This window comes from Brassica rapa, chromosome A02 (genome assembly GCF_000309985.2).
Source record: "Brassica rapa cultivar Chiifu-401-42 chromosome A02, CAAS_Brap_v3.01, whole genome shotgun sequence".
NCBI lineage: Eukaryota > Viridiplantae > Streptophyta > Magnoliopsida > Brassicales > Brassicaceae > Brassica > Brassica rapa.
The window spans coordinates 16,257,218-16,271,529 of NC_024796.2; the positions used below are offsets into that span (position 1 = coordinate 16,257,218).

At 32.6% G+C, this 14,312-nt stretch overlaps 2 protein-coding genes and 1 long non-coding RNA gene across 6 annotated transcripts; 1 reads left to right on the top strand and 2 right to left on the bottom strand.

Moving 5' to 3' along the window:
* Positions 1-1,504: 1,504 nt before the first annotated feature.
* Positions 1,505-6,545, bottom strand: LOC117132057. The gene is made up of 3 exons (XR_004455500.1): positions 6,394-6,545; positions 4,727-4,770; positions 1,505-4,560 (listed from the first exon to the last, which is right to left on the bottom strand). It is a non-coding gene; the product is annotated as an uncharacterized LOC117132057 (long non-coding RNA).
* LOC103853347 (CTP synthase) lies at positions 6,355-10,166 on the top strand. Its single transcript, XM_009130275.3, has 22 exons — positions 6,355-6,613; positions 6,694-6,773; positions 6,845-6,931; positions 7,004-7,054; positions 7,131-7,248; positions 7,322-7,378; positions 7,463-7,527; positions 7,605-7,688; positions 7,812-7,862; positions 7,948-8,010; positions 8,118-8,164; positions 8,246-8,315; positions 8,383-8,445; positions 8,526-8,615; positions 8,714-8,752; positions 8,838-8,987; positions 9,072-9,149; positions 9,228-9,313; positions 9,393-9,441; positions 9,526-9,606; positions 9,727-9,820; positions 9,912-10,166. The coding sequence occupies exons 1-22, from the start codon at positions 6,496-6,498 to the stop codon at positions 9,959-9,961; spliced, it is 1,671 nt and encodes a 556-aa protein (XP_009128523.1). The 5' UTR covers positions 6,355-6,495; the 3' UTR covers positions 9,962-10,166.
* A 1,334-nt stretch (positions 10,167-11,500) lies between these two features.
* On the bottom strand, positions 11,501-14,267 carry LOC103853348 (probable galacturonosyltransferase-like 6). 4 transcript variants are annotated; one of them, XM_033284301.1, is made up of 2 exons: positions 12,948-14,267; positions 11,501-11,660 (listed from the first exon to the last, which is right to left on the bottom strand). In XM_033284301.1, exon 1 carries the CDS (start codon positions 14,014-14,016, stop codon positions 12,964-12,966), a length of 1,053 nt encoding a protein of 350 aa, XP_033140192.1. In that variant the 5' UTR covers positions 14,017-14,267; the 3' UTR covers positions 11,501-11,660; positions 12,948-12,963. The 4 variants fall into 4 exon arrangements, with proteins under 4 accessions (XP_033140192.1, XP_033140191.1, XP_033140189.1 ...); XM_033284300.1 differs by having other exon boundaries at positions 11,602-11,948; positions 12,948-14,265; XM_033284298.1 differs by having other exon boundaries at positions 11,602-11,959; positions 12,948-14,265.
* Between the last annotated feature and the right edge of the window lie 45 nt (positions 14,268-14,312).

The window sequence follows — 14,312 nt, forward strand, 5'->3', positions numbered from 1 at the left end:
ATGGATGAATTATCTCGACACTACTTAAAACTTAATATAACTTAGAAACTATAAATTATTTCATATTTGACAATGACGATATAAACACACAAATTCTTTTATATCACTATTGCCAAATATCAAATAATTTAATATTTCAAAGTTATAATAAGTTGTAAGTAGTGTTAAAAATTATTAATTTAAGATGTATAAATTAATATACAAATATATTAATGTATTAAAATTTATAAATTAGTTTTAAAGGCTTATAAATCTTAAAACAATGTATAAATGATAATAAATAATTGAATAACATTTAATGACTTTTAGTGATAAAACCCCTCAACTAAAGATGAATCGTAAAAAAAACCCTCAACTAAAAATCTAGTGAAATAAACCCTCAACTTATAAACCGTTAATATATGTCACCCTCCGTCACGGTTTTTTAGACGGAGGGTAACATATGTTAACGGAACTAAAGTTGAGGGTTTATTTCACAGGATTTTTAGTTGAGGGTTTTTTTTACGATTCATCTTTAGTTGAGGGGTTTAATTACTAAAAACCCATAATTTTATAATAGTAGTTATTAGACTTGTATATAATAATAGCCTAGTGATATAACTACTCTATAGTATTTGACTAACTTATTGGGTTGTTTACGAAATGAATAAGATAGTAATGTTTTATTTTATTTAAATCCAAGATTTTGTCTAATCATTAGCTATGTCAGCGAGTTTTTTTTTTAACGCTGGATTGTATTATTAAGTTTTATAATCAAAAAGTTCTAAACAATGAGAATTATCAAAACAAAAAGTAAAAAAGGATACACCAGTAGGGATCCAAAGTAAACTAACAACAAATCTTGCGTATGGATGACTAAAGATTTTCATATAAAAACTCCATATTGCTTTTGGAGAAGCTGAATCTCAAGGGAGATAATCTTCGTATTAATCCAAAAACACCATGCTTCAGAATGAATTGAGAACAATTATCACTCTATTTTTAATACTCCAGTAGGAGCCACTGAGATAAGACAACTCTTTATATTGCTCTATTGATAATAATAGAGTCAAAGAGATTACCGTTCCATATAATTTGATGCTGTTTTGTGAAGTAACCATAGTTTGCAGCAAGAACTCCATCACTGTCACATGAAGAACCATCAACGATTGAAGCCGGTAAGATCCATCGCCACCATCCGCAGTAGATCTGTCAATTACCTTTTCTAAACGGTTCAATTAAACCGAAAATTTTATCTTTCCAAATACATTGGAAGAAGCATACAAAAGAATAATAAAAAACTTTGCCAGATTTAAAACAAATTGGCAATCAAACAAACCAAGTAACGAGAAGTAAATCAAATCAAAGAAAGAGAAGCAGAACGAATCAAACAAGCCGATAACGGAGCTATAGAAGCCTCCTGCCATCGGCTTGAAACTATAAAAAATCTCTCTTTTTTTTCTCTCGACGGCTATGTCAGCAAGTTTAGAGAGGCTTAAATGAGGTGTCACCATTAAATTATAACGGAGTGATTTACATTCAGAGACAGTTTTCATCTTTTTATTACATTCTGAGTCACTTCTTGCTACTGAAATAGTTTCTGTGCCTATAAACCAAACTAGAAACCAAACTTAACCGAACAATTATAAACTAAACTCATTTATTGAACTAAAGTGGTCCCACATTTTTGGAGTTCGTCACTTTCTTTTTTATCCATACCAAACAAATAGCTGGAGACATATGAGCTTCAAACTTGAAATGGTGAAATGAAATTGATGCAAAAGACACGACTGTTTCCGTTATCAGAGAAGTTCCAGTCTGAATACAAGCCGAACCATTACAGTGAAGGATTGGTAATGAACCCCAGTTTTGGAAATATCTCTGTTTTGGAAAGTTGAAAGTTTGAAATCGATTACTAGCAAACATATATACAGATTCGCTGTCAAAACAACATGAAGGCACACAACAGTTGATGCTTTTAGATGAAACCATTGTTGGCGGCCATGAAAATTTTACAGAAACCCTAAAAAAATTTGTGAGGTGGAAGATGAGTAAATTACGGTTTTGCTATTAATGAAAAAATATAAAAAAATGACAAAAATGAAGTTTTGGACATTAGTGGAGAGGATGTTGAATGTACACATATCCTTCACTACTGGACCATGGTTATCTTATTAGTTTGAGTCAGATGAGTTAATTAATACAATTTCATATAAATATGAATAAAAGTATTCAAAACGAATTTCTGAGTATTCATAGTTATCACGTTTTGTAAATAATATGATACGGTTTAGATTTATTTTTCAAGAATTCAAGGTGTTTTATCAATAAAACCACCGGCTCGAATAAAAATCGCCAAATAGATTATTTTACTTCTTAAAATAGTTAGATAATCATAATAGTCAAAAATTACTAATGATGACACTTAATATGAATACATATTCACAAAAATTAGATAATATGTTAGATAATATGTCATGTGTACATATGTGTATATGTACAAAAATTACTTATGTACATGTGTACACTTTACATGTGTACATATAAATACTATTAAAACAGCAGTGTGACCAATTGATAAAAGTAGTGTCCATTGGATTTTATTAAAAAAAAAATTCAACTTTTATATAGTTATATATAATCTATTTAATATAAACCACGATCTTCTATCTAACTACAAGCAGTTACGTTTCTCTTAATTAAAAACAGTTGGGTTTATGTATTTGCCTTTTTTCGTGTATCAAAGGATCGTGATTGATTTCTCCTCAACTCATCCTATTAAACCCATATTATGAAAAACAGCCTCAATTTCAGATATCTCCATAACCTGCGTGCAAAACTGTTTTTTTTTCTTTATAACAAATATCGAGTTGAACCACAATTTCACATTTTCTATTCATTGCCCTCATAGATATTATCTATTGAAAGTCAGAAGGTTTCATTGCAGGATTGCAGGATTGCTTTGCTGAAGTTCGGTGGTGGCGCTGCGACGGTTCGTGAGAAGAAGCGCACCGCTTGCGTCTTTTTTTTTTTTTTTTTGCACAAAAAAAGTTTTGTTTTTGTTATTGGATGACAAATTAGGTTTGGGCTTTAATCTTTCAAGATGTATTTGATGATATAAGAGCTTCGTTAAAATGTCTAAATGCTTCTACTGCTAAGAGTTTGCATTTAAATTTTTTAATAAAATATATATACGAGAAAACAGGTTTGTATATGTTTTAGCATCATGAGATCATGTATATAAGTTTTTCTTTTTCTTTAATATCAAGATCATGAATATAAAGTTATTTGACATTAGACAACACAAAATATTATGGCTTTATGGTTTTACAAACCATTATATATGTATTTATAAAAATATATTATACTAAAACAACAACATGACCAGTTAATAAAGGTTATGTCCAACTTAAAATTTCAATGATACATACGCTTTAGTATAACTGCATCGAAATCTAATAAATTGATGTAACCACCCCTTAAATTGCCTAATAATCGCCATGAGCCTTGATTTATAACATGTATTTAAAGAAAATTTTGGGCCATGCAGTTTAAATAACATACATGTTTGTTGCATTTCAAATCGAAATTATATGTTTTTTTATAATAGTCAGACAAATTTGGGTCACGGGCCTTGATTTATAATATCCATTTTAAACTGCATGACATATTATAATGTGTAATATTTTTTGTTTGATGTAATATTATTTGTACTATTATGTGTAATAATAATGTTATTATGTTTATATATGAAATCAAATCATGAAACTTCAAATGAAAAACATATAATTTTCATTTATTTAATTACTATTTTATTAATAAAAAATTGTACTATAATTTGTTATTTTTTTAAAAAAATAATATCTATTTATTTACGAATAAAATAAAAAAATTAATGTGTGAAATAGCTACGGCACAAGTGTATAGTTATGTAACATCACTAATTCAATACAATTATCAAAATTCTTAGTAATAATTTAAAAATAAAATTCGCACAAATATGATTACATAGAAAAGCACAAATATGCTTATAAAAAAATCCAAATATGGTTACAAAGAAAGACACAAATATAAAAATTACATTTCTACAAAAATATGTAAAACAAAAAATATACCCGCCCTCTGAGAGGGCGGGTCAGAATCTAGTGTATTATTAAAACGATGTACATTTAAATGGTGTTTGTATAACTTTTTTCTTTGTATAAATACATTTGCTTATACACATCTGAAACCCACATCTATAAAACTTAAAAAATCGTGTAGATACTAATTATAGAAATGTGTACACATAAACTTGCAGACTTGTACACATAATTATCAAACATGTACACATAATTTTCAATGTCCACGTGTACATAAATTTCCAAAAGCTTACATGTACAATAGTTCACATATACACCAAATAAGTTTTATAAAACTGTACATTAGTTCACTTGTACACCAAATAAGTTTTATAAAACTCTCAGCTTGGAAATTCATATTCTCTTGCCTCCTTAACTTGTATAGTTGAGTGAAATCGTGTGCAGCAAACATAGCATCTTAAGATGAGAACTCATCTCTGCTGGTTCACCTTCATCTCATCTACACAAGTTAAATAAATTTAGTTCAGAGACATTACCAGTAAAACTTCACAGATTCTAAAAAATACTAAATACACATAATTCAAAGATATTATCAGTAAAACCTCCAAAGTCTTGTCTTTCTTCAAATATACGGATATACATATCAATAAACCCTTGAAACTTACTTGAGTTCATCTTCCTAATCTCTGGTAGCTTCCAACTTCCTCAACTACATAACTCGATGAACAACAAGAAGAGGTCAACAAGACAAGGTTATAAATATATATATAAAAAGAGAAGTCAATAAGAAGAGGTCTTTGTGACATCTTACTAGTCATTAAAAATTCGCAATCCGTCTCATTTGTGACCTCAATGAGACCGCCGGTCGGGAACAAGAGTGAAGAGAATAAATATGAAATCTTTTCATGATTGAGTTAAGTAAACGATGACTTTACAATTCTCAAAGACATGAAGCCATATTTGTATCTGATGTTGGAAAGAGAAATAAAGAGAGAGAAATGAACCATAAATTATTATTTTTATTTACTGCAGAAATATTATTTTATTATTTTATTATTTAGTTAAGTTTTAGTTAGATTTCAATTGTTTCATGGGTTGGAAGAAGTGAAACGTGTATTGGGGGAAGAGAAAGTGTGTGAGGAGCATAAACTGCCCTAGAGTGTTATTAAAAGTCAAAAACTGTCTTATAGTGTAATATTTTCATTATAAAGTTTTAACTTAGACGTGTTTTCAATTAATAGTTTGATAAGTTAATAACTCAGTTGACAAAATAAAATAAAATGAAAGTTGTATGCATTCCATAATTTTAAATACAATAGTTTTTCTAAATCCACTCTTTAAAACATTTTTATATCTACACTATTAAGTACAGTGCCATGCCACCTATATTTCGGGATAACATAATTAATTAATATCAACCAAACAATTAATTTAGAAAATATTTCAAAACTAAAAACTAATTAAATCATGTATAATCTCTCTCTTTTATCATTTCCTTTTCAAAACATACCACAAATTTTATTATTCTAAAAATTTATTTAAAGCAATTTCCTAAAAATTACCTACTATAACTTTTTATATAATAATTTATGAGGAAATAATTGTTTTGCAGTTTAGAGTCATTTGATAAACAATAAATTACACACTATCAATAATTTTATTAAAATAATATTGAATTTTTTTAATTAAATTTAAAATGTTTTAAAATGAATATTCAGTACATAAAATTGATATTATAAATATGTGAGAAATACCATAGTATAAAAATTATCTTAACAAACCATCTATTTATGTGTATAAAATCCTTTAACCTTAGCATATCAATAATTTTTTTGATAATTTGTTAGAACAAAATTATCTCAGAAAAATATTTTCAAATATATATTTTTATCATTAAAATTATATATAATTTGAAAACATTAAAAAATATTTGAAAATAATGGAGAACGAAGCTAAATAGACAAATTATACTATTTTGATTCTCATATATGTATATTTATTTAGAACTGTAGATACTTTAAGAAAATAATAATATTAGCAAATTATATATGCTAACATATACTATAGACGAATTATGGAGGGATCGTCGAGTCTTTTTGTTTGACCATGTGTTTGAGTCGGATATGAAAACATTGTTTGGAACTCAAACATTATAATAAAAGAAATTAAAATTAATTGGTTTATAATAAAAAAAATTGTAGATTCATGCATATTTTTTTATCAAAGTCGAGTGATTTGTTAAAGAAAAATAAAATACAGGTCAAGCATGCGATTTATCAAAGTATATAACAAACAAAAAAAACAAAAGGGTATGGTAGACGTGGGAACTCACTATTGGTTGTTCCTGGGAGAATAAACATGTGCAAGAGATTTGTATGAGAGAATCCCAAATCCAAGACCATCAGAGAGCATCTTTTCTTTTGGAGGGAGGGGGATGAAGTACGTGTTGGTGACTGGAGGAGTGGTGAGTGGGCTTGGCAAAGGCGTTACAGCCAGTAGTATCGGCGTCGTCCTTGAAGCTTGTGGCCTTCGTGTTACCTCCATCAAAATTGGTTAAAGTTTGATCCTTTTTTTTTGTATTGATCTTATTGGGAATCTTTAGTCTCTGTTTACATTTGAATCATACATACAGATCCGTATTTGAACACTGATGCTGGTACTATGTCCCCTTTTGAGCATGGAGAGGTTTTTGTACTCGACGATGGTGGAGAGGTTTTCTTCTCTTCTTTAAATATTTTTTATTTTTTGTTGTTGCTAAAGAATGGCTCCGTATCTCTTTCAAGGTCGATCTTGATTTGGGGAACTATGAAAGATTTCTTGATGTGACACTAACCAAAGACAACAACATTACCACTGGCAAGATATATCAGGTAGGTACTGATTTTGATGTGGTTGCTGTTTATTTTGGGTTTACCTGATTAACCTTTTCTCTCTTTCACTAGTCTGTTCTTGACAAGGAACGAAAAGGAGACTACTTAGGGAAGACTGTTCAGGTAAAAAGTGAAATCATGTTTTAAATTTTTGTAATTGGCTTACCTTCTTCTTTTTTTCTCTTTTTTTTTCTTAAAGGTTGTTCCACACATTACAGATGCAATCAAGGACTGGATTGAGTCAGTCTCTCTTATTCCAGTGGATGGAAAAGAAGGCCAAGCCGATGTTTGTGTTATTGAGTTGGGAGGCACTGTTGGTAAGAGCTACTTGCGATTCCATTTTACTTATACGGTTTCTAAAGATCCTCCTTACCTGGATATATTGGATAGGTGACATAGAGTCGATGCCTTTTATCGAGGCCTTGAGACAATTGTCATTCTCGGTTGGTAAGCCTGTGAATCCTCCTCCTCCTCTTGGCTTTCTTTAGTTCAGTGGTTCTCTATTTAATTTCTTCTTATTTCGCTTGCTAGGACAAGAAAATTTCTGCCTTATCCATGTGAGCTTGATTCCTGTTCTGGGTGTTGTTGGGGAGCAGGTATACTATTTCCTTACTTAGATTAGTGCTTTAAATGATATGATTAGTCGTGCTGAACTTTGTTTGTGTCCATGTAGAAAACAAAGCCAACACAACACAGTGTCCGAGAACTAAGAGCTTTGGGATTGACTCCTCACTTTTTGGCATGTCGCTCTGCTCAGGTATCACTTACTAAAAACAAAATCAGTTGTAATTTGCATATTTTGGAAAACTATGAGACTTCCTCTCACTCTTACTGCAGAGTCTTTGACATGCCTTTGATTTTTATTTTTCCTTTTCTGCAGCCACTACTGGAAGCTACAAAGGCAAAACTGTCTCAGTTTTGTCATGTGCCGGTACAACTTGGTCCAAAATCTACCTTGTGGATTTACTCAACTGATGCAGTTAAGATTTTATATCACTTGTTGTTGTTATTTGCAGGCTGCTAATATTCTCAATATCCATGATGTTCCAAACATTTGGCATGTTCCTCTCCTTCTCCGAGTAAGTTGGATGCATTTTTTTTCTTTTTTTGGCTCTTCCAAAGACAAGAGTAATGTGTGTTTTGTTGTTGAGTAAATTTTTAATTTGTGCTGCTGCTGCTGCTGCAGAACCAAAACGCTCATCACTCGATTCTCAAACAACTGAATTTAACCAGGTTATAGTCACATTTCTTTTATTGCTTCGATATCACAAGGGAAAACTTTCTGCTGTAACCCACAAAACACATCTATTTCAGCGTTGCAACAGCACCTGATCTTGATAGCTGGACTAAGATGGCTGAGACTTTTGATAACTTGACAGATCATGTGAGTACTATCTGCCTTTTGCTTTTAGAGCCTTTGCCTTTTCTTATTCAAAGAGACTATCTGTCAGGTTAAGATTGCTATGGTTGGAAAGTACATTGGTCTAACGGATTCTTATTTGTCTGTTGTTAAGGTAAACTTGACTTTGGTCTTCTTCTACAGAACTGAATTTGGTTAGCCTTCTTTTCTTTTATATTTTCCTCTTTGGCGCAGGCCCTTCTACATGCATGCATTGCATGTTCATTGAAGCCTCAGATTGAATGGATTGCAGCTTCAGACCTTGAAGACGAAAGTGAAAAATCTGTATATATTTCATTCTTCTTCAATCTTTTGGATCAAGAGTTTTTATATGCCTATACTACCATTGTTTTCCTTCTAAGCATCACTTGTCTCCTTTGCAGACTCCGGAAGCACATGCTGCTGCTTGGAAGATCTTGAAGGTGAAACCTTTTTTTTTGTCACTTGTCTAGTACAATGAGACATCCTTTTCTTACAATATAGTCTTTGTTTTTTCTTACAATGCAGAGTGCAGAATGCGTTCTTGTTCCTGGTGGTTTTGGAGATCGTGGCGTGAGCGGAATGGTTTTAGCAGCAAAATACGCTAGAGAGAACAAAGTTCCTTATCTTGGGATCTGCTTGGGGATGCAAATTGCTGTAATTGAGTTTGCCAGATCTGTAAGAAACTTGATATGTTTCATTTCCCTGCCTAAAACCAATTTTAGCTCCCTTCTTCTTAGTCTCTCTTGACATTGGTTTCAGGTTTTGGGCTTGGAAAGAGCAAATAGCACGGAGTTTGATGCTCAGACACCTGACCCTGTTGTTATATTCATGCCAGAAGTATGTATTGTTCCTAAACAAGACAACCTATCAACGCGCTCAGTTCATTCTCTCAATTCATTTTTTACATTACCACAGGGCTCAAGAACGCATATGGGAAGTACAATGAGACTAGGATCCCGAAGAACCCATTTAGAAAGTCGAGACTCTCTCACTTCTAAACTGTAAGGCATAACTGCATTCATCTTCCTTGTAGTTTTCCGTTCATAGACAACATCTTGTTTTACTCCTGCCATTTACCAGATATGGAGATGTTTGTTATGTAGACGAAAGGCATAGGCACCGTTACGAGGTTGGTCTTTTCGTTAAAGGTGGATCCTTTTAATGCACTATTGATCACAATGATGATGAGGTGTTTTGTATTGTTGGTGTTTAGGTGAATCCAGAAGTATCTCAAGTACTTGAAGAAGCTGGTTTAAGACTTGTGGGCAAAGATGATACAGGGAAACGAATTGAGGTGCAGAAAAATATAAAAAGAAGATCAATAATGCATCATAATCCTTCCTTTTTTTTTGCCTAATCTCTTGTCTTGTGTGGTCGCTCTATCTCTGTAAAATATGTTTTTTTGTTTGAACAGGTGATTGAGCTTCATGATCATCCATTCTATGTTGGAGTTCAGTTTCATCCAGAGTTTAAGTCCAGACCCACTAGACCTTCTCCTCTGTTTCTAGGCAAATCTTTGTTCTCTTTTCAAAATTGACACTTTGTCTCGAATCTCAGACACGCATTTTATCTCTAAAAACTCATTGTCAATGTTTACAGGGTTTATATTGGCTGCGAGGACACTTCTTCAGACCCATTTAAGCAGTTGATCCAACAACCTCTCTTCTTCATCGTCATGATACGTTTTGTAAGTAAAATAAGTTGTCATTTGGTTCTTCTGTCATTACAATAAGCCTCTTATGAAATTAAAGGCAAGAATTGTTCACTGACAAGGTGATAACAATTTTATTTATGTGCAAATTCTCGTTTTTATTTTGAAAGAAGAATAATAAGAAAAAAAGTTTCATTGATTTATTATTATGTTAACATTTATGAGAATTGTTACAATGAAGATTCTACTGTTCTACACATCATTTTATCAACCTTATAAATATTTATGCAATATTGTTCAACATCATGTTAAAGATTTTGTAAGTTTATTTTTCATTAATTACATTAATGATATCTCCTATATATTATTTGAGAAACATTGCAATATTTTTTTGTAGCCACATGTCATCACTAGAATGATTTTTAGAATCTTTAAAGAAATAAGTTGGTCCATCTAAATATATAATAAGTTTTTTATTAAACCACAATAAATACATTGTTAATGTGCTTCATTATTTCCTTAAATAAGATTACGGAATTGCCTAATGTGGCTAAAATATATATGACAATTAATGATTTTGAATAATAAAGATTTGATAAAAGTAAGTGTGTATTATAATTATATTTGTTTAATTTTAAGCTATTAAAATAAATTAAACGATCATAGTAACCATATAATAACAAATAAAAAATAAATTTTTTTATTTATATATTATAATTTGAATTTTTAAAAACGAGTATAAACTACTAAAACTGTTAAAAGTTTTACATTCAAATTTTGTGATCTATGATTTAAAACCTTCGTTATGACATGATACAAATAATTAAAAAATAATATAAGTTGAAAATCTCATTTAATAAATATCAAAAATAAAAGATATATAAATATATGTATCATTTTAAATTAAATTATAAGCCCTATAAAAATACATAAATATCTTAGTTTTGAAATTTACTTTGAACATTTTTTTGATAAAAAAATTTGAAAAAATAATGACAACTTAATTTTTTAAAATATTATAAATTACTTAACCCATTAATCCTACAGTGAAAATTTTGTTATCACTAATTTAGACTTTTTTCTATAACATATACAAATGATAAAAAAAATATGAGCAAAAAGCATCATCTAATAATATTAATATTTAAATATACGATATATATGTTACTATCATTTAAATTTAATTATATATCATATCAAATAGAAAAACTATTTTTTCGATTCATAAAATTTATTTATATGTTTGCACCAATTTAATTATATAAGTAGTAGATAATGACTTTTTAATTATTCAATATATATTTATTATTTCATAATATGCTATAAACATATAATATATAAAATAATTTATATATATAATGTTCATCCCGCGCAGGACGCGGGTCTTAACCTAGTAAATCTTATTTTGTGAAATTCGAACATCAGATCAGACTTTGTGATGTAGGAATATAATTGACCTTTGGTTAATCTCTAAACTAAAAAATGCAAGCTGACAACAATGTTATTTTAAATGCAAATTCTCATTTTATTTTGAAAGAATAATAATAATATTTTTTTCTATTTTATTCTTTTTTGGACCGACATTAGGAGAGGAACATGGCATTGTTGTAAGTTGTAACTGAGGCTACAAGAGGAACATAGGCCATTAACCAAGACATACATGATTTTTTTTAATGAGGGGACACTAATACAAGTATCTGCACAAAATACCAAAAAAATATATAAGGAAAACAAATTAATGATAAGAACAACAGTCTCATCCACATGAATAACCTAATTCTGTTTTTTTCTTTTTCCCCCAACAAAAAATGATCCCACCCCCAAATCTCAATTGTCTCCGGTTTGGCTAAACCAAACCCCATTTTACCCGGTTAAGGGTTTTCATCTTCTACAAACAAAAGCTACCGTCTGATTTTCTACCGAACCGGTAAATATCCGATGAAACCTTCCTCTATTCCCCAGTCTCTTCATATAACACCAAATGGCTGCTTTAAAACTATCAAAAAGTAAATTTCAATTTTCTTTTTAAGACATTACAAAATAAATATTTAATGACCAGATACTTTGAGAAATAAAAAACTATCAAGCGAAATGAATCAGACCCACATGTGATTAGAACATAACCAGCTGGCTCAAGCCAATCAATGGTTAGATTCTAAAAGCCGCTGTCACCTACACTGGGGTCCTAAAAGAATCGGTCCCCTCTGCTTTCTTCGACATTTTTATAAAGAACAAAAGAGAACGTGGGGTCACACACATTTTTGTAGATACCAACACAAGAACAAATAAACCAACTCTTGGAACTCTAATTAGCTGCATTAACAGCGATGGCCAAGAGAAAGTTCTTCACACGTCTCTCTATTTACTCTCTTCTCTTAAACTTAGCATGGTTTATCTAATTAGTAGCTAAACACACCCCTCTTGAAACAAAGATATGACACTAATAAAGCACAAGATTTCTCTTAATACCAGAACCAGTAAACTAAAACCAGGATGAGACTAAACTAAAGATGACTTATCTCTGAGCTAAATGCATCATATGATACTAAGAAAAAAAAGACAAGTTTGAACAATAATGGTCAATATAACTGTGGTTCTGTGTTGGTCTTATCACCAGACCCTAGTAGGAGCCACTCATTTTCCATGTGATGAAAACAACATACCTAGTGGCACAGTGTGAATATCATATATCCACCGACAGAAGAACAGTAGTTTATCACCTAGACAAAACAAGAAAAATTCTAATCTTGCAAACAATCTAGAGCTTCCATGCAAGAATATATGATGATGATGCCATACCCACAAAAGGGTTAAGCTTCACAAGTGTTCAAAATCAACAGAGAAAAAGTTAGTAGCTTTAAGAACTAACTTAAAGTCAGTGACTACTCGTTCAACTACTGATGAACAAACAAAACATAAAAGCAAGTAACAAACTAAACTGATTTTTCTTTAAATAAAAACAGAGTTTGTGCTGAGAATATTACCATGTTGTGTAGCTCGTCAATGCGAGTGTCGATACAGGTCGTAAGGCGTCCATAGAGCATCTAACGGACAAGGACGTTTGGAGTCGAGCCTTAACCACGGCTTGCCACTACCGGACCAATGAAGCAAGCTCACGGGACCAGGATGCAAATCACGACAGCTACCTCTAACATTGTCCCCACCGAGCCCATGCTGGTTCCACCTATGCGGAATGGGAGCCACGTGACCGGCGAAAACAAGCAGAAACGGTGGGAGGGAGCCGAGGTCGTAGATCCTCTCTGTTCTCTGAATCTCCATCCACTTCTCGATACGTCTCGTGTACCCACCTCCTCTCCACCTCTTCAGATCTATCACCATCACTCCTGTGTTGAAGTAACAAGGGCTCCTCCCTCGAAACGTCCCGGAGAACCTCTCCTCCGACCAGAACCCTCCGGTGAAGTACTTAGTGAAATTCGCGTGGCAGTACTCCGGAGCTCCGATTATCCTCGGACCCAGACCCGTTTTCCAGAGCTTGGCGATGTCGTCGACGACGATGAGATCCGAATCCAAGTATATGACCCGGTTAACGCAGTCCTCGAGAAGCTCCGCGAGGTAGTTTCTAGCGTAATTCAACGGCTGCTCGAGGGCTTGTCTCACGGAGGAAGAGATCAAACCACGAACCGTCTCAGGGGCAAAGTAGTAAACTTTGAATCTCAGTTCTTGAAAAGTCGATCTCACCAGCGACTCTAGGTTCGTCTCTGAGACGATGAAGTGGAAGAAGACGTTCTCGGGGCACAGCGAGTGCTGGAGGATGGAATTGACGGCTGCGATTGAGCCGCGTAGGTATACGACGTCGAGTGTGATCGCCACGTGGACTAATGAAGGGTTGCAGACGTTGGAATCTACCGCGGAGGAGAGACATTCCTCGGCGTTGCGGAAGGCCGGGGATTTTCTGAAGGATGAGATTAAACTCCGATCCGGATGCGACGACCGGATCGCCGCCGCGGGAGGAAACGACTGAAGCGAGGGAGATAAGATGATCACTGCCATCGCGGCGGAGAAAAATGCAGAGAATCTCGTGATCCAAAGCATTTCAAGAAACGCTTATTAAGATCCGAAACGCAAATTCAATTCTTCAATGCGGTAATTTATAGTGTGAAAGAGCTTTGTTCCTCGGAGAAGAAGGTGGAGAGGCGCAGGATAAGAAATTAGAGAAGCACCCTGCGACGCACAGTGCACTCTAAACCTTTCTTTCTCTCCCTGCTCGGAGCTCTGCAGGCAGAAGAAGAGAAGATGAAAGAGAGAGAGAGAGAATGAATCGTTGATTTAATTATTTAATTTTTAAATTTCTTCTATATAAACGAGAGAGTGTGAGAAGTGAATGCATT